General features: G+C 47.8%; 1 protein-coding gene across 2 annotated transcripts in view; it reads left to right on the top strand.

Moving 5' to 3' along the window:
* CASP7 (caspase 7) overlaps window positions 1–19434 on the top strand; it is a 31395-nt gene that overhangs the window by 897 nt on the left and 11064 nt on the right. The window contains exons 1-2 of one of the 2 annotated variants that reach the window (XM_040624174.1): window positions 1450–1574; window positions 7354–7463. In XM_040624174.1, the coding sequence (XP_040480108.1) occupies window positions 7354–7463 (110 nt within the window). In that variant the 5' untranslated portion in view covers window positions 1450–1574. Of the gene's footprint in view, window positions 1–1449; window positions 1575–7353; window positions 7464–19434 lie in introns of those variants that run through there. The other variant, XM_040624173.1, reaches the window with a different exon arrangement.

The following is a 19434-nucleotide window of genomic DNA, read 5'->3' as shown; positions in this document are numbered from 1 at the left end:
AAGCATTTCCCAAAAGCCCGAACTCCTAATGCCATCACGTTGAGCATTAAGTTTCAACATATTAATGGGGGGGGGATGTTTAACCAGGAACACAAACTTTCAGCCTATTGCATGGCCACACTGGAAATAGTGTAACTGTTTAAAATATTCAGGAATTCAAGATTTTTGCAGAATAAACTATAATTATGCCCTGACCCTTACCTGGGGCCAGCCTTCCTTAAGCCAAGAAAGTATCCTTACCTGGCGAGATTCTAGAAACAATACTGAAGTCTGAGGCCCAGGTAAAGCAAGCAAACACAAAGAAAAGATATGGTTCTTGCCTGATCTCACGCCATGAAGGTTCCCTTTCATTCAAGGTGTTGAAAGTTCTTTAAAAGCAATTATTTCTGGGATAGATAAAAGTGTGATTTCTTCTCAGATACTCACACCGGAGTCTGACCGAGTTAATTAGTTTCTGTCCTGAGGAGCCTCGGAGCGAAAGGCATTGGAGGCACCGGCCGGAGCCCCAAGGGCTTAGAAAGGCAAAAGTGTGAGTGGTGCGCATGTGCGCGTGCGTGCGTGCACGTGTGTGGGGGCGCAGGGATAGGAGTGAGGTGAAACCCGGGAAGAGCATGGTCCCTCCCGCGTTAGACCAAGTCGCGGGCACATGTCCAGTGGCTGACAGTTGGGGGCGCTCCATAAATATAGCGGGACGGATTCTGGCGCTACCTCCAGACAAGTTCTCCGAGTTGCGAGGCGGGAACTCGCCTAAGGGAGGAGTTCGGGGTCCTACCGTCTACACGCGAACCGAGGCGTCCCCAAGAGTGGACACCGGAAGCCCACCGGCAACCCCACGGCTGGCCCCAGAAGCCCGGCCCGGATAAGGTAACCAGCTGCTGCGGGCGCCGAGCACACTCCCTTCCCCAGGGTTGGGGCGCCCACAGCACAGATTGGGGTCGAGGGCCTGGCTGGGGAAAAGCCCTCTGGCTGTGGGACTGGGTCCCTGATACTGGATACTGGTGCGGAAGCCCGAGTAGAGGTGCAGACGGGGTACAGTAGCGGCAGGAGAGAAGGAGGGGCGCCCCTGGCGAGCACTGGGGCGTCGAGCGCCGCGAAGTCCCCGGAGCGCGCTCTTCCGCGTGCGCGGCTGGGGCTTTGCGCCGGGCAGGCTTGCAGAGCGCGTTCCCGGGTCACTTGGAGTGCTGCTGGCGGTGCAGAAGGTGCTCTCCCCGGGGACCGTGAGCACGGCTTCGGGGTCGTAGAGCTGTCGGCCAGCTTTACCCAGCACGCTCTCCAGGTGCGCGGCCAACTTCGCCAGGGCGCCTTCCCCCCGGGCGACGCGCGCCGACCGTGGTGCAGACCCGGCGACCAGTTCTGCAGGGGCGCTCTCCGGGACGGTTCGCGCGTTGGAGCGGTCGTTGGGCTCGCTAGCAACTCGGAGAGCGCACTGCGCGAGCGGAGGAGAGACTGCCCCGCGCGACTCCGCCCCCTGCCGCTCCGGGCCTTTAGTTTCGCTTTCGTTGGGGCGGCCCCAGACCCTCGCCGTCGAGGACCGAGACGGACACCGCTCTGGACGCCCGGCCGCCGCGGACACGGAACTTCGGCCCCTGCCTCCTTTGCGCCCCTCCCGCCCCGGCCGCGCCGTCCTCCTTCCCTCCTGCCCGCCCGATCTCCCCTCCACTCAGCCAGGCCCCTCCCAGCCCCCGGCCGGCTCTCCTCCCACCCCCCCTCCCCCTGGCCCGCCGGCGTTGAAACTTTGGGGAGAGGGATGGGTGCCGCTTGCTCGGCTCAGCTGGTTCTCCCTTCCCTGCTGGCCGCGGGATTTGGAAAAGGGGGCGTGGATTGAGACCGGAGAGAGGAGATGGGGATCTCGCCGGGCTGACAGCGAGCGCCCCGGTGTCAGACAGCCCAGGGCGCCGGTCTCCGCGCCGCAGTTTGTCAGCTGTGGGCCTCGGCCCTCTCTGTGCCTGTCTGTTAAATGGGAATGGTGGTGACCGCGGGCTGAGTGAGGGTCGCTGCGAGGACGGAAGGAGGTGACTGATGCATATAGCAGTGCCTCGGTCTGGGCTCAGTGTGCAGGAGCTTCTGTCATCCTGGCTGGGGCCTCTGGTGCGGGGCTCTTGAAGATCCCTGGAGGAAGTAGAAAAAAGGCAGGACCACAGGCGACCTTGCAACCTTTAACCGTTGTATTCAAGTTTGTCGTTTATGGGGCAGTAAACTTACTTGTGGGTTATACTGGTCAGGCCTCTTCCCTTGAACTCTTGCTCTGGTGGACTCCGTGGCCCTAGACTTTGTTTGCTTACAGGCAGTTTTCTCCTTCAGGGGCTCTTGACCTTCAGCCTCCATAGGCAGCCCTCACCTAGGTTCATAATCCACCTCTGCTTCCTGTTAGTTGTGTGGCCCTGGGCAGGTTACTTAAAATCTCCGAAGAAACCGATGTTTCTTCTGCAATATGGGGTGAAGGCTCGAGCCTCCTAGCAGTGCTGTGAGCCTTTGGTGACAGGGGGATACTGAGTGCCAGGAGAAACCCTTCTCCAAGTGCCAAAGGTGAGAGGTGGAGGTCCTCGGGGCTGCGTCTCTTTGAGCCTTTTAGGAAGATTCTCTTCACTGGGGCAAGAGTGGGGTGCAAGTTGTGTTATGTCACTTTTCAGAGGAAGCAGGTGCAGTGAGTCCATCTCCCACCCATAAAACACACACACACACACACACACACACACACAGAGTTCAGGATATATCTGGGGAGTGATTTCCTACCAGATGTGTACCAGTTGCCTATTAAAATGTGTTTAGAAATAATCACTAGAGGAATTTTTTTTCATTCTACACAAAGGCTGCTTAAGATATGGATGTGATTTTAAAATATGGGTGAAGGTTGACAGCTGAATGTTTTCTTAGTCTTGAATTCTGCCAACAGTGGTGATAATAAGGAATATTTATTGAACATCTAGAAGGTGCTACACTATGCTTAGCACTTTACATGCATTTTTCCATTCATTCCTCACACTCAGCGTGTGACTTAGGCATCATTATCTTCCCATTTCACAGATGAGGAAGCTGAGGCTCAAAGACATTGAGCACTTTGTTCAAGGCCCCATGGCTAATAGATGGAGGAGCCAGTTTAACCCCTGATCTGTTTTTCCCATGACTGGGCTCTCAACTTGGTTGTGTTGTCTGTCCTGTATCAACAATTTATTCAGGGCACTGAATGATTCAAACATTTTAAGTACGTTTTAGTTAAAACATTTATAAAGAAATATTTCTTGGGGCGCCTGAGTGGCTCAATTGGTTAAGCATCCAGACTCTTGATTTCGCCTCGGATCATGATCTCAGGATCGAGCCCCTGCATCAGCCTCAGTGCTGGGTGTGGAGCCTGCTTAAGACTCTCTCTCTCCCTCTGCCAATCCCAGTCTGCAAATAGGGTCCTAGTGGATCCTAGTGACAATAAGAGCGACAATAGCGAACCTAGTGCTTACATAGAGCTCCTGGCAGTGCTGATGCTTTCTCTGCATCACATGTTGATTCATTTAACGAGAAGATAGACACGTTTAATTGAAGACAAATGTGCCGTGGGATAAGCAGTAGCCCTGGCGTGACTGACTGCTCTTGGCAGCCTGAGCCCTACGAAGGGGACAAACACCAGAGAACAACAGTAGGCCTGCCCTCACCAGGCACAGCAGAGGTGAAATAGGCCCAGATTTTCTTGGTGGGCCCTGAGGATGAGTGGAAATACAGGGTCAACACCAAGTCTTGGCTTGACTGAAATGATCTGGCCAAAATCAGGCACCCCACCGGGTCAGCAACCCCTGTTCTGGGTGAACTTGATTTTACCAGAATTCAAGCGCAGCCTCATAGGAGTCAGAAAGTCACTGAGTGTTTGCTGTTCCCACTGTCTAGGAAGTGGGGACACAGAAGACCCTTGTAGCCTAGTGTTTGGAGGGAAAGCTCTGGAAAGCCTCCCACCACTGAACCATAGAAATAAGCCTAAATTTTATGTCCCAGTACCCAGTCCAAAGTCTCCTCCACGTGGATGGGAAGGACGAGGCATTTCAGCTGCACCCCGGCTCTGATGGAGCACGTGCGCAGTTCCCTTCTGCCTGCAGAGCCCCATCCCCACGTTTCTCAGACCTCTGCTCAGATATCTCCTCCCCTGAGAACCTTCCCTAATTCCTCTGAGGCTCGGTCGGGTCCCCTGGCATGGCCACAGGATCTCATGGCACTCACCACAGTGGCAGCTCCACACTGGTGCCATCCTTTTCTCAGAGCCTGTCCGCCATCAAGGCAGCACCAGGTCAGCGTGCTCCCAGCTGCGTCCCCAGCTCCTAGCACGCAACCCGATGTGTCAGAGCCCCCATAAATATCCACTGAATGAATGAGGAGGAGTCGCCAAAACTCTTCCCAGCACTCCCCACAACATCAGAACCAATGTCTGGCTTTCTTAGGAGCTGTTTTGCTTAGGGTTGTCCTTTTTAAAAAAATTGGTCGGGGGCGCCTGGGTGGCTCAGTCATTAAGTGTCTGCCTTCGGCTCAGGGACTGATCCCGGGGTGCTGGGATGGAGCCCTGCATCAGGCTCTCTGCTCTGCTGGGAGCCTGCTTTTTCCTCTCCCACTCCCCCTGCTGTGTTCCTCTCTTACTGGCTGTCTCTCTCTCTGTCAAATAAGTAAATAAAATTTAAAAAAAATTGGTCACATTGTTTTATCATTGTATGTCCTAGACTTAGCCTTGAAGACTTAGCATTAGCAAGAGGCCCAAGGCTTAAATTCCACATGTCAAACGTAGCATCTTTTCCTCATGGATTTTGTCTGACTTTAACTTGTTAATTTTGAAAATATGTCTGTGCTTTGCTAACCACAATCCCCATGGAAAAGTAATTCTATATAAAGGAGATGAAATAAAAACTATTGAGTGTTTCTGCATGCCTGGGTTTATGCTTCTCTGATCTGGGGATGAGGTTAAGTCTGTTTCCAAGAAACATTTTGCAGTCTAATCTGAAAAATCTAACCACCACCAACCGGACACTTTTTGGGTGTTGAGAAATAAGATGAGCACCCAGCTTCTCACAGTCCTTGTAGAGAGCTGGTGGGGGACCCTCCCTCCCTCTCAGTTCTCTCCTCACCGTCCAGCTCACCGCTAAGGGAAGCTGCAAGGTGACGTGATGATGCCACTCAGAACTCAAGGCCTCCAGGTCAGCACTTTGCCATCTTGGACCCCTCTCCTCAAGCTGGATTCCTTCTCCTCCCCACCTCCAGAAGTCCTTACTTGTGCTCTGGCGCACAATGTGTTCTGTCAAGTGGATGCCTTCTTGTTTTCCAACTGAGTGAAAACATCCCTGGGTGAGCCTAACAGGAATGAGGACCTGCGCCTGCCCACTGTGGCCCACTCTGTCTATGCAATTGCTCGGAGACTGAGACCGGCAGAAATTGGACTCTGGAGGGGTTTTCCGTCGTTACTGAAAGCCAAGCCCTTCAGGGGGAGGAAACAGGACTTGATTTAGGAAAAACAACTTTAGTATACAGGCTCTACTTCCATCCAGCCGCATCACTTTTAGCTGATTCTTTTCCTTCGGACATTGATTTCTTCCAGCTTTCCATTCAATTAATATTTATTCAGTAACACCATTTGTCTGTTGGTCGCTTCTGCTGTGATGAACTTGGAACTGTTGTGTTTGGGCTAAACAATAAGCGGAGTGAAAATAAACCAAAGACCAAGAGAATGGGGATGGGGGGACCTGATGAGATAGGTGTAATCAAGGCAGACTGCCCTGTGGAGGTGCCATTTAAGCTGAATTCTTAAGACTGATTATTAGCAAGCTGAGCAAAGATGTCATGTCCAGCAAATGTGTGGGTGGTGACTTCCAGAAAGAGAGAACGGTGTGCCCTGACAGAACCTGAAATGAGCATAATATGTTTAAGGACACTGAGAGGCTGGATGGTGTGATGGTTGAGGGCAGGAGGTGCTCTGGGGTGAATACTGCTGGCTTCAGATCCAAGTCCTATTTACTAGTTATGTATCCTGGAACAAGCTATATCCCTTTTTCTAGCCTCACCTATCTCGTCTCAAAAGAGCAGTGATCGTAGGGGTGGTCTAGCAGCATCATTGAGAGTATTAAATAAGATAATGCTTACAAGACAATTAGCATGTAAATACTAATTCAGTTTCTATTCTTTTTTTAAGATTTTATTTATTTAAGAGAGAGAGAGAATGAGCAGGGGGGAGGGGCAGAGGAAGAAGCAGACTCCCTGCCAGGTAGGGAGCTTGACGCAGAGCTCTATCGTAGGACCCCCAGATCATGACCTGAACTGAAGGCAGACGCTCAACCAGCTGAGCCACCTGGTGCCCAGTCAGTTTCTATTCTTACTGTTATATTTTCTTCTTTAAAGTAGAGGAAGTAGTAGATTAGTAGGAGATGCTACTTTTTTTGTAAAGGGCCAGGTAGTAAATATTCTAGGCTTTTCAGGCCACGTGGTCTCTGTCACAATTGCTCGACTCTGGTTGTGGCAGGAAAGCAGCCATAGACAATATGTAAATGAATGGGTATCTCTGTATTCCAATAAAACTTTATTTGCAAAAGCAGGTAGTGGGCCATAGTTTGCAGACTCCAGTAGTAGATAACAAAGGGTCTTAAAATCCTAGGAGATGGGTTTAGATTTGAGCTTTTTAGATGGTAGGGATCTCTTGAAGTTCCTTTTTTTTTTTTTAAGTTTTTATTTATTTATTTGACGGAGAGAGAGAGAGAGAGCACAAGCAGGCAGAGTGGCAGGCAGAGGGAGAATGAGATGCAGGCTACACTGAGCAGAGAGCCCCACCCAGGAACCCCGGGATGACCTGAGCCAAAGGCAGACAGACGCTTAACCAGCTAAGCCACCCAGGTGCCCCTTTTGAAAATTCTTGAGTGGGAAAATAATTTTGGTAGAACCACGTAAATAAAAAAATCTGATACAGATGGCTTTATACCCCAGGCTGCTCTTGTGTTTGAACTGGGTTTGAGTGATGCCAGGAAAAGGATGAGACCCTTATAACCTGTCGGGAATGTAGGGGGAGTTTCTGGTCACTACAAACCTTGACCTACCTCCCACAGCTTCTCATATAGGGAACCTCTAACAAAATCACGGAGGCCGGGCGCAAAGCTCCCTGAGGGCACGGATTTTGTTTCCGTAGCTGATGTCTCACCCATCTCCGGAACAAAGCCGGAAATAAAGCTGGTGCTCAAGCATTTGAATGAATTGTTGGTACAGTAGACCTGGAGCCCAAATATGCCAGACTGCTCACCTGCAGCCTTAGTTAAAAACTGTATCCTTGCGAGTGCTGCTTAAAAATACCCCGAGGCTAGTGATACCACAAAATAGCAACGGTCTGGTTTGTTTTTCTCCTTCCAGATGGCAGACGATCAAGGCTGCGGTGTGGAGCAGGCAGCTGGGGACGCGGGCAGTCCAGATGCAGTTGACGCTAAGCCAGACCGGTCCTCCTTTGTCCCGTCACTCTTCAGGTAAGTTTCCTTCCTTGCCCTGGGCCTCTTCAGCCCCCCATGCCCCTGCTACCACCACACGCACATGGGGAGAGAGACATTCTGGGCAGGAGGCCTGTGCTGTGCATGGAACATTTGCACAGAATCCTGCCAGCTATCTGTGACAACACTGGGATTCCCGTGTGCACTCCCTGTCTCTGGGGGCAAGCCCAGACTGGGGGGGTCTCTTGCTCGGTGGCTGTGCATCGGGGTGGCAGCTGTCCGGGAGTGAGGAGCTGTCCTCAGCAGAGGTGATGTGCAGCCAGCCTCCTCTGGGGCAGAGTATGGGCTGCTGCTGCCAGTTGGGACCAGGTTTGGCTGAAAGGCTGAATCCAGGGACACGAGACAGGAGGTATTAGCATAGCACTCCCTCAAAGCAAGCACCCTGTCTAGTGATCTCACTTTGTCTTTTCTTGAGTTCACTTCTAAAATTCTAAATTTTGCATTTAATAATAATAAAATCTTCGGTTATTACATTCTTGTATGCCAGCTCAGTGTTGCATGTTGTAGCCCTCATAATCCCAGGAGATAGTTCTACTGTTATCATCACTGAATAGGTAGGGAAACTGAGGAACAAAGGTTTACTCGTTTGCTTCTCTGAGGACAGTTCATAAATGGTAGAACTGAGATTAGAATGTACATGGTACCAGCACCACTCAACAGCTCTCCTGTGCTTTCCATTTAAAAGTGGAACTGCAGGGACACAGAGGAGCCCCTTAACTCCTTTCAACCTTGGTCATGGAATGGCAGGCCGTAGGGCTTCCTGGCAGGAGGCTGGAGTGCTTTGTGGGTCAGAAGCATCTGACTGTTTGGTATCTCCCAAGCCAAGCCGCACCTGGGAGGGACAGTCACAGAGATAAAAGTTGAGGTTAGGGAGTGCTCCCAAGCAGTGCTCAGGAGGGGAAGAGTTGGTGAGGAAGGGCAGCCTGGCTCCCTGCGACATGCCAGAGAGAGCCTGGGGTCATACCATCCCAGACAAGACTCGAAAAAGTGGGAAGATCCCCAGCATCCTGGACCCAAATTCTGCTGGCCTTGGTGGCCATTTAGGGTCAAGAATACCCAAGCAAATGATCAGAACACACAGCTCCAACCCCCGAGAACTTTTGAAAGCCATCAGGTCAATCGATCCAAGCTAAACCACCCCCCAGTGCCAGCCCCTTAGAACAGCGGCCATCAAATGCTTCGTTCATGTAGCTGCAGAGTAAAACGACATGTGCACTCGTACATTTTAAGGTGACACAGAAATTTCTTGTCATAGTTGTAAAGGATGTGAAAATATTTCAGTTTTCCCAGCTCTTTGCATGAAGCGGGTTGCCTCTCAGTGACAGAGAAGAGGAACCATGTAATGGCCATTTCACAAGTCTTATTTAGTAAAACCTTTTGATGTACTTCCCAGAAATTATAAAAGCCCATGGTGTGTTGTAATTATTGACATTTAAAAATCGCTTGTTTATATGTATGCAGTGGAATCTAAATCCACAGGAGTTTTTGGTTGTTTTTTTTTTAAGATTTTATTTATTTGAGAGAGAATGAGTGCGGGGGGGCTGGACAGAGGGAGAGGGAGAAACAGACTCCGTGCTGAGCAGGGAGCCCCATGCAGGACTCGATCCCAGGACCTTGAGATCATGACCTGAGCCGAAGGCAGATGCTCAACCGACTGAGCCATCCAGGCATCCCATCCGCAGGAGTTTTATAACCACGTTTCTCCATTAAATTGGACTCGAGCAAGCTGTCTTTAATAGCTAGAATTTTTGTTGGTTTTTTTTCCTTTGAACTCTTGTGTTTCCATTTATTTCCCCCACAGTGTTTTACTCTGTTGTAATGGATTTAGTTGCTTGAAAGTCTTTTATTGATCGCCTCATCATGCATCCCTGTAACATATAGGTGTGTACGTAGACATATGCATAAATTGTAAGGCCTTTTTCCAGGTATCATGAGTATTAAATTTCTCCTACGTTAAGTTACTAATAATTTCTCCTAGACTAAGTTTCTGTCTGGCTATTATTAATTCACAGTTGGTCTAAACAAATGTTGACAAATCGTCAGTGCTATTAAATCGTTATTCATCAAAATAATTATTAAAATAGAAATTGCATTTAAATTACAACTTTTAATGGGGAAGCAGGCTTTTAAAAAGCTGTTTACAAATAAATGGACAAATAATAGTCATTGCTAGAATAAAAAAGAGTTCAGTATCACCTCTTTTGCCTGTTTGTCATTTTTAGAGGTAGAAGCGCTGAGAAACCATGAATAAGTACATGGGATGGCCAACAGTTCTCTTATAATAATGCCACTTAATTCTTCGAATTCCTTCTAAGTTCTCTGCCAAAAACTGACAAATCGATTAGGTCCTTCTGCAGTTGTATTGAGAATGATGAGAAATTACCTGACTTATAAAAGGAATTGTTATTCAGCTCTTAGAAACGTTTATTTTTTCCTTTCTGGGAAGTACATTTAAAAGGCTTTATCAAAACTTCTCCAAAAACCATACATTAAACCTGACTGTCTTTACTTAGAGGCAACTTATGTAACCCAAAATATTCCTGACAGAGATAAGATAATTAAAATAGCAATGTTAAACATATGTCAGTATCCTTTCTTTTTCTTTTTTTGGTAAAATGCTTATTTTAAACTATCTGCTTTTTAAAATATTTCATTGTTGAGACCTTGGAGCTGCAAATGTAGCTCATTCACTTATGTAAAATGTCTGTTCTGTATTCCAGTTGACAAAGCCAGTCCTTCTTGCCAAACCAATCAGCCTCACCAGATTTGCTTTTAACCAGTAAAGGTCTGATACCATTTTCAGTTCAGCAAATGTTGTATTAGGCATCCCCGTGACAACCATCTTGTTTCTAATTCTTGGAGGATGGTGGGTGGGTGGACGGATGGATGGATGGAAGGAAGGAAAGTAGGTTGGATGGACGGATGCAAGGAAGGAAGGATGGAGGGATGGATGATGGGTGGCTGGATGCAGGAAAGGAAGGAAGGATGGAAAGAAGGTTGGATGGATGAATGCAAGAAAGGAAGGATGGTTGGATGGAGGGTGGGGAGAGAGGAAAGGAAGAAGGAAAGGGCACAAAGAAAGCCCATTGCTGTGTTTACCTCCCTGAATCAGTGTTTATTTGCTTTGCTGTCACAGAACTCTGGCTCAAAAGTGATAGTCTTTGGAAATAATCGGGGTAAAAAGGCAAGGTCATTATATAAAAGCCATATCACTCCCATTCCATTCTATTATATATATTTTTTATTAGTGTATTTCTTAAACATATGAATGAATTTGGAACAGCCCGGTGTGGCCCCAAACAGCCCCATTTCTAAAATGCCATCCTTCACCCTTATTAGACTGTTGTATAAATAGGAAGCCCATCGCGGTGCTTCATTCAAGGGGACCCACAGATACTGATATTTGAATTGTCTGTTTGTTAGAGGATGTGGAGGTTTTGACATCATTTAAGAATAGGATGGATGAGATCCTGCTCTTTTTTTCATGTAGTGGGAGACAGGACACTGACAAAGGGGAGGCAGTATCTCAGGCAGACCAGTTTTAGGAGAAATACATATGGAAATTGAGGATCTGATCATTCATTTCCTTAAAGTTGTCTGTGTCTGCACCTTCTGGACGGTCTTTGAATGCCCTGTTCGAAGACCTCTGCCTTAATAAGAGGCGCATCATTTTGCAAAAATAGATATGGTCTGTGATATGGGTTTTTTACCCCCTTACATGCTTTGGAAAGGTCAAGAAGCCTGGATAGTCTCCCGTATTCTAGTGCACTGTACCTTTTTTTTATAGCATGGCTGACATTGACCTCAAGCTTCATGTTATCAACATAAACAGTAATCATCCTTGCAAAATACTTGAATTATATTCCATTTTCCAATTAAATATTCAAATTAAATTAAACGGGCAGCGGCCAGATTTTGGAAGGGTTTGTTTGTAAGTCACGTAAAGGATTTGGAAGCTGTTTATTTTAGTTGTATGGATTGTAGGACATGACTGTTGAATTAAACAATACTGAGCTACGGTAAATGGCAACTTAGTGTCTTATTCTTCCAGGCTGTGTATTGTTAGTTTTTTATTTTCTCTACCTTCACTGGGCATCAGAATCCAACCCTAGATTATGTGATGCACAGGCCGCCTACCGAGGAGGCAGTCAATTCAAATAAACTTCTACCAGAATTTGTGATGTACCCTTAAAATTTAGGTTTTATCCTTTCATTTTTTTTTTACATAAGATGGAAGGTTCTTTCCTGTGACTTTAAAATTAACCATGTCGGCGCTCCTGGGTGGCTCAGTCAGTTAAGCTTCTGCCTTCTGCTCAGGTCATGATCCTGGGGTCCTGGGATGGAGCCCCACATCAGGCTCCCTGCTCAGTGGGGAGCCTGCTTCTCCCTCTGCTCCTTGCCCCTGCTCATGCTCTTTCTCTCTCTCGAACAAATAAGTAAAAACTTTAAATAAATAAATAAAATTAACCATGTCAGATGCCGTTTTGGGTCACTAATTTATTATTTCAGTCATTCATTAAATATCTATGGAGCAACAGTGAGAAGTTAAGCCCCTTGTACCAAGTCCCATAGTTGATTCGTGAATTTGAACCTGCGTTTGTCTGCCTCTCACACCGAGCTCTCAGTGCTGCCTTCACGTGCCAGGCTCTGTGTTTGGCCCAGGGCTGCAGCTGGAAACAAGGTCAACAGCATCCACGTGGTCCCAGCCCCAGACACTCACATCCCTGCAGCCAAGGCAGGCATGCAACAGGTAACTGAGCTATGGTGGTGGTAGGCAGGGCAGAGCAAGGCGCTGGGAAGTAAAATTGAAAAGGGGACCCAGCCTGGTCTTGGGTGAAGGAACCCTCCTCCCTGGAGATGTGATGTGTGCTGAGACTTGATGGGGGGAGAAGGATGACAAAGGGGGGTGTGGGTGCGTGAGATCAGGGTGGTGCATTCTGGCAGGAATGTGGGATGTGGAAGGTACCCCAGAAGAGGAGATGGGAGAAATGGACAAAGGCCAGATTTTAGAAGGGCATGTCTGTAAGTCACATTAAAGATTTGGATTCGATCCTAAGAACAAGGAAGTCATGAAAGAGTTTAAGAAGTAGAGTGACTTAGGGGCGCCTGGCTCAGTGGGTTAAGCGACTGGCTCTTGGTTTTGGCTCAGGTCATCATCTCAGGGTCCTGAGATCAAGCCCCACATTGGGCTCTACACTCAGTGTGGAGTCTGCTTGAGATTCTCTCTCTCCCTCTCCTTCTGCCCCCCCCCCACCATGCTCTCGCTCTCTCTCTCGAATAAATCTTAAAAAAAAAAAAAAAAGAAAAAGTAGAGTGAATTGATCAACTATACCTACCAAAAAACAAAAAAAAAAAAGTGTGGGAGCTCCAGAGCTGCCGTGCGGGCAGGCCCTGAAGAGGGGGCTGTTGCAGTTCTCCAGGCCAGATGCTAGTGGAACAAAGCGGGTGGAGCGGAGCGGCTGGACCCCAGCGGTGGGGAGAGGTAGAAGCAACGGGACTTTGTGACCAAAAGGAAGGACAGGCTGAAGAGGAGAGAGATGCTGAGGAAAGCGGCACCTGAACTCCAAGGAAGATTGGAGTCATCTCGTGACCCCTGAGCCCTCTGGCTCGAGAAATGGGTGATGAAACCGCTATTTCCATTGTCATAATGACAGAAGGGCCCCGCGTTTGCCACCGTTCATACCTTCCTTGAACATTGCTGCTGCCTTGGCTTTGCTGCCCGAAAGGGCATGACAAATTTGGGGGGTGCCAGGGCCTTGGCCTGTGATGGGACAAGACTCGGAACAGTGTGATTTGCTGCAAAGAGCGGGTTTCCACGGTCACACGTGGCCCGTTGACACCCTAGGCCTTCAGCTCTGTGTCCTGAGATTCCAACGGGGATTGTTTATCCTGTTGAATGGAACTCATTGGGGTGACCTGAATACAGCAGAGCAAATCTGGGAGGTGCGGCAGCCCCTCCCGTGGCCCCCTCCGCGGAGTGCGGGACACCAAGTATCCCACACGTCGGGTGTGTGGGTGCATCCACGCCCCTGATGGCCGGCACCCCACCCAGCCTGTCCCATCCTCAGCTCCCTTCTCCAGGGTGTCAGAATGCTATCAGGTAAGGCAGTGGGGCGGGGACAGTGGCGCCCCCTGCCTATTTCTAATTGTGGATACCTGCCTTCCCCTGGGGACCTCAAGGATTCTGGGAAACAAGAAAGAAGTCTCCTCCCCCCCCCCCCCATTGGCTTTGTCGCCTCCGTGTCACTAGATGGCATCACAGCATCGTTTTATTTCCATTCCATGGGTCCCTGAGTAAACCCGGCTGTTCTTTAACTTACTTTAAAAAAAAATAAAATGATGAAATTTTATTAAAATGTTTTCTAATTTCCTGATTATTGAAGAACACTTGGAAAACACAGGAAACCACAAAGGAAAAATATTCAAGATATTAATTTAAAATGAGTAAAAATGTTTGGACTTGTAAACAGAAAAGACTTAGAAGAAATCAGTATCTGCACCATCGATATTCCTTATGAACCACAGTTTATGGAACAAGTTCTAGAATCATCTGTGCTCGAGGAGAGGGCTTCCTCTTGAAGTAAAGGTAACCCTAGCACCTGGCACGGGGTATCTGCCATGCAACGTACCTACCATCCAAGGTAGCAGCCTGGTCCCTGCGCTGGATGTGAACTAGGGTTCTTACTGACTGTCTAGGCATGGCTACGGAAATGACTGCAAAGAGCTAATTGCTGAATTGTAGCGTACTGGGAACTGTGGGAGGCAGGGGCAGGGAAGGAGGAGGAGGGCCCGAGGAGTTGGAAGTGGACAGGAAGAGCCTGCCTGTCAGGGCCAAGCCACATGATCAGGCCAGGCCTCGAAGCACAGGCTCTTGGAATGTGGTGGAGGCCCATGGACAGGGTAACTTTGGTCCTGGTGGCACCACTGGGAGCCACTGTAGATACAAGACCGGGCACACTTGAGCTGTGAAATCAGAGGCGCCCTTCTCAGTCCTGCTCAAGGTCTCTGCTAAAGGAAATAAAAGACGAAGTAGCAAACAGATTTCACACACTCAGATTTCCCCGGGACCTTGGTGGAAGCTTCTGGGTCCCTGCAGAGGGGGGTGTTTATCCTTCCATTTCCGGAGTGAAGGGGGCAAGAGAAAAGCCTTGTTTTCAAAACTTGATAAACTCCCAGTTTTTGAGGCGCTTGTTCAGATCCCATGGGCTTTCTGCTCTGTGTCATCTTTGTGCTCCGGCCTTTGTGCTCCTCGAGTGTATTTAGTGAAGGCCACTAGCTTCTAATTCTTTCTCCTCCATTGCTACTCGGGTTTCTCCACCAGCTAAGTTTTCTATGTAAACAGATCCCTGTAAAAATATATGTTCTTTGTATAATTATAAGAAAGATCCAGGTGGCCTGTCTTTTCATTTGGAGGGGAGGGTGTTTCAGAAGAAGCAATGCTTTGGAATTAGAGAAAAGGACAAAGATAGCAGACCTTTAGCTCATTCCAAAGAATATGTTCCAAATTAAGCAAAAGCTCTTCGATCACACCCATTGACTGAAAGAGGGCCAGGGCCTCTCAAAAGAAAAGGAATGTTAAAATATAACGCAGGGAGTTGGCTTTTCCATAGAGGAAGTCTTCGAATTCAGGCTATAGAAGACCGAATGCCTGTCTCCCAAATGTGTATGTGAACAGTACTAAAGGTTCCATGCTGTATTTGAAGCAGTGACACCACTTAAAATGACAGCAGGGGTGGCATGGAGGCGAACATCCCAGGTTCTGGTCCTGGCCTCCCAATCACTGGTTGAGGGACTAGCTAGTCCTTTGACTTTTTTGAGCCTCGGTTTTCTCCTCTGCATAATAGAGATATGAACACCTGTCCATGGGATTGTTTCTGAGACTTGAATAAACTGTCGGCTTGCTGAATCATCCGGTGAGGAAACCATACATCCTTCCTGAGGGGGAGGAAATCCTCCCATTGTAATGTTAAAACTGGAAGACTCCTGAAAACGTGGTGTGTCCCAATTCCCTCCTCTGATGGCACAGTGAAGACCAGACAGGTAAAGTGCTTTCTTTACCCACAGTCACCCAGCAAGACCAGGCCCAAGACCCAGGTCTAACTTGGGGTCCAGTACTCCACCCCTTATATCAAGGGCCAGTTCCGACTGTCGTGGCGTGGAGCCTTTCAACCACATTAATCCACCAGCAGGACAGTTTTTCTCTCCTACCCAAGTGGGTCAGCAAATTTAATTCTTCATCGAAATTGCTCCCCTTTCTGCTTCACTTCAGCTGAGGGATGGACAGCGTTCCAACAGGGCTGGCGATGGGCTCTGTGATAAAGAGAGCCAAGTGCCCATTCCAGGAGCAGAGAGCCACACCTCCAAAACTCTGGTCACAGGATCTAGAAACTTTGACACTCCACACATGCAGAATTCCTTGTTATTTTAGGTTATTGGCCTCCTAGAAGGGAAAAAGTGAGCTGGAGGGTTAAAAGAAAAACGAAGAAGGCAAGTAAATGATCAGGTTTTCATAGTAATAAAAATGTTAAAACCCTATTCTAGAAGTAAGTCTAGTTAGAGAAGTACTACAGGGGGTGTCTGGGTGGCTCAGTGCGTTAAGCATTGAACTCTTGGTTTCCACTCAGGTCATGATCTCAGGGTCATGAGATGGATCCCCAGTCAGGCTCCATGCTCAGCAGAGACTCTGCTTGAGAGTCTCTCTCTCCCTCTCCCTTTGCCCCTCCCCCCCCAAAATAAATAAATAAAATCTGAAAGGAAGGAAGGAAGGAAGAAAAGAGAGAAAAGAAAGAAAGAGAAGTACTGTGAATCTAAGGCCTCTTGTTTCTCCAGGGCACACACGGTCACAAGTAAGAGATGCACAGTGTGGCCTTGCACATTCAAACCCCGAACTTGCTGGAGCTCGGGGTGTTCTGTCTGGCACACTTCTGTGATGAAGAGTCTGCCGTTCCTCTGAAGGTGGCAAAGATAAATGCAGTGAGTGTGTCAGAATGCGGGCTGAGTCCTGTTAGCCATTCTAAGTTCTGGATCCTGAAGACATCATACATCAGTTTTAGGCCATTGAATTCTGTCCTTGATTTCCCCTGGTTGATTTCTTTAGTCTTTCATCAAAATTTATTTTCCTTTCATTTTTTTTTTTTTTTTTAAAGACAGAGAACTCGTGCATGGGCAGGGTCAGAGGGGCAAAGAGAAAAGGAGAGAGAGCCTGAAGCAGGCTCCACACGCCATGCGGAGCCCGACGTGGGGCTCGATCCCAGAATCCTGAGATCATGACCTGAGCTGAAATCAAGAGTCGGCTGCTTCACCGACTGAGCCACGCAGGCACCCCTTTTATCAATTTTTATTGTCAGAGGCCTCTGTTTCGTTGTTCAGGGGGGAGGAGGGAAACGTGCATGTGAATAAGTTTGGGGGAAGGACTCTTTTTCTCCCTAGCCTATTTTAAACCAACTTTGTTTCCCAAAATAGGTGTATGTGTGCAAATTCGAGCTTCAGAAAAGAATGTATAGAGACAGTTTTCCCTTTGTTCACAGACCTGAGGACGGCAAATGGTTCGGTTTGCCCAGGGCTAGCAGGCACTGCAGGTCTCCATGGTCAGCCTCACGGCTTCCATTGGCCATGACCTTGAACCAGGAAACTGAGAAAAGCATCGTTGCACTGTTTGCTCCATAAGTGTTTCGTTTTTATGTGTTCACATTTTCCTCATTGCGTTTGGAGGGGTGAGATGAGAAGGCGTAGACACTCCTGGATCACTCACTTTATGCAAGACCATTGGAAAAGGTTTATCTGCCTCATTTGAAAATTAGGGTAGTTGGTCTGCCTTTGTAGTCTTTTGTTTTATTATTTGTATTAGTATCTTGAGTGCCTTTATAAGGAGAAAAATAACCTAAAGAATTGAACTCTGATTCCCCACCAAGTCACCTCCTATTTTTGTTCATTTATGTACATATAATTTTACATATTTTGCCATTTCTATCCGTGCTGTTCTGCCACCTTCTGTAGACTGGCACTTTGGTGGGTCACCTCCCATCTGCACGCTCATCACTTTAAATAGCTGTGTGGTATTTTATGCCACTGACACTCAGTCTCTTGCTTAGCCATTCCCCTGTTTCCGTGTTTTCACTCTTAAAAATGGTGCTGCCGGCTGCATCTTTGTGGACGTTTGGGGTTTTTTATCCCCCCCCCTTTGGATCCCGTGCTCCTAGAAAGTCACTTTTTCTCTAGGGAGCTGTCCCAGGGTGGGGAGGAAGCAGCGGTGTGGAGCCTGGGCATTTCTGCCGGTCAGCAGAGAAGGGGGAGGCCAGTGTGACTTTCCCAGCCCCAGTGTGAATGGTCCTATGGAAAACTCCAGCGTGCAGCTCACTGCTGATTCAGTCACGGGCCTTCAGGGCCGGGCAGGCTGTGCCAGTCTGCTGTCCCCTGCTGAGCCCTGAGCATGTTGAGTTTTTATTATTACAGAGAAGAAGGAAACTCACTGCCCATAGTTGCCGGGCGAAGCCTAGTTCTGATGCACAGGGGGGTGCTTTCGGATGGAGACACGAGGTACCACCTTCACTCTTTCCTTTCCTCTCTGCCTCGCTCTGTGCCTTGGTATGTCAGGACTGTCGGGGATACCCGCCGTTCAAATGTTGAAACCATGAATGAATCATCCCAAAAATATTTAGACAAAGCAGCTACGAAAACCAGAGCTCTAGTTCCGAATGAAACAGCCCTGGGGAAATGTGTGCCTGGTGGTGTGTTTACTTTCCTGCTGATGAATGTCTGCAAACAGATAGAGCTTCTGGGGATCCTATTCATGGAGACGCTTTAGAAAATAAACAGTAGCAGGTTTGCATGTTTCTATCCCCTTCCAAATATAGAAAGGTATAATTCACATTTCGAGCAGCGTAGGGGATCTGTAAGAGGATAAAACCTGTATTTATCCACTCTGGTGATGGGGAAAATTATACTCACACCCCGAGTGGATTGTAAAAATTCATTGTGCACTTTCTGAGGTTTTTTACTTCTTCGTAAAGGAGGCAGAGTCCTTTATTCTGGAATGTTTTCTGGTATGAGTTGCTGTAGGCTCTTCAAGGATGTCTTTTTATATAAATAACCATCAGAGCTTGGTTGTAATTTTTTGCCTCCTGACTTTGTTGGAATGACTAAGTTGGCCTCGCGCTGTGGAATTTGAGGTTCCAAAAAAATGAGTCTCCAACCTAAGAAGTTAGGATCATCTAGTTTCTTCCTGATAATCAGTGCTGTCATGATCTGTGTTCCTAGCAGAGATTTGAGCTTATCTACATATGTCTGGGTCCTTGCTCATACTGGTGAGGAAAGACAACAGGAGAAATCAGAAAGATGGTTAAGAAGCATTGTAGGAAACCGTCGCATTTTAGTGCACACTTACGAACACTTGCTAAGTCGTTCTGCCAGGCTGTCCTGGTTAGTGCAGTCTTGCTTATCTGGCCCTAAGAACAGTAATCTCACAGCCAGATTTATTTTTGAAAATCTGTAGCCAGTTGTGAAACACAGGATCTTTTAAGAGGATTTGGAACTTTTAATTCACTGTTCTGGTTTATCATGAGCCTTGCACTTAATAGCAAGTTTCAAAACAAGAATCCTGTGTTTCTTCTCAGCATTGTAATCTCGGCCAAAGTTTTCAGAAAGTGAAAAAGGTCAAGATAAAAGCTGGGTTTATCAGCAGAGAATTAGCAGAGGCAGAGGAGAAGGGGTGAGTGTGGGGGGAGCAGGTAGAACGGGAAATACTAGAATCTGACTTAAAAAAATACCATGGCCAGCTTTCATTTGCTGTGTCTTTCCATGCCTCTCATCTATACTTTGCAGAATAAACGGAATAATGATTATGAACGGGCTTCGTAATACATAAAGCACGACGCAAACATTAACGATACTTGTCGCTGGTGACGTAGGGCGATGGGAAGTGGCTCCTCCACCCTTTTGCACCGCTCATCAG

The sequence above is a fragment of the Ursus maritimus genome, unplaced genomic scaffold, assembly GCF_017311325.1.
Source record: "Ursus maritimus isolate PB19 unplaced genomic scaffold, ASM1731132v1 scaffold_7, whole genome shotgun sequence".
NCBI lineage: Eukaryota > Metazoa > Chordata > Mammalia > Carnivora > Ursidae > Ursus > Ursus maritimus.
The sequence above is the reverse complement of the archived record's forward strand: the minus strand, read 5'-3'. Positions and strand labels throughout refer to the sequence as shown.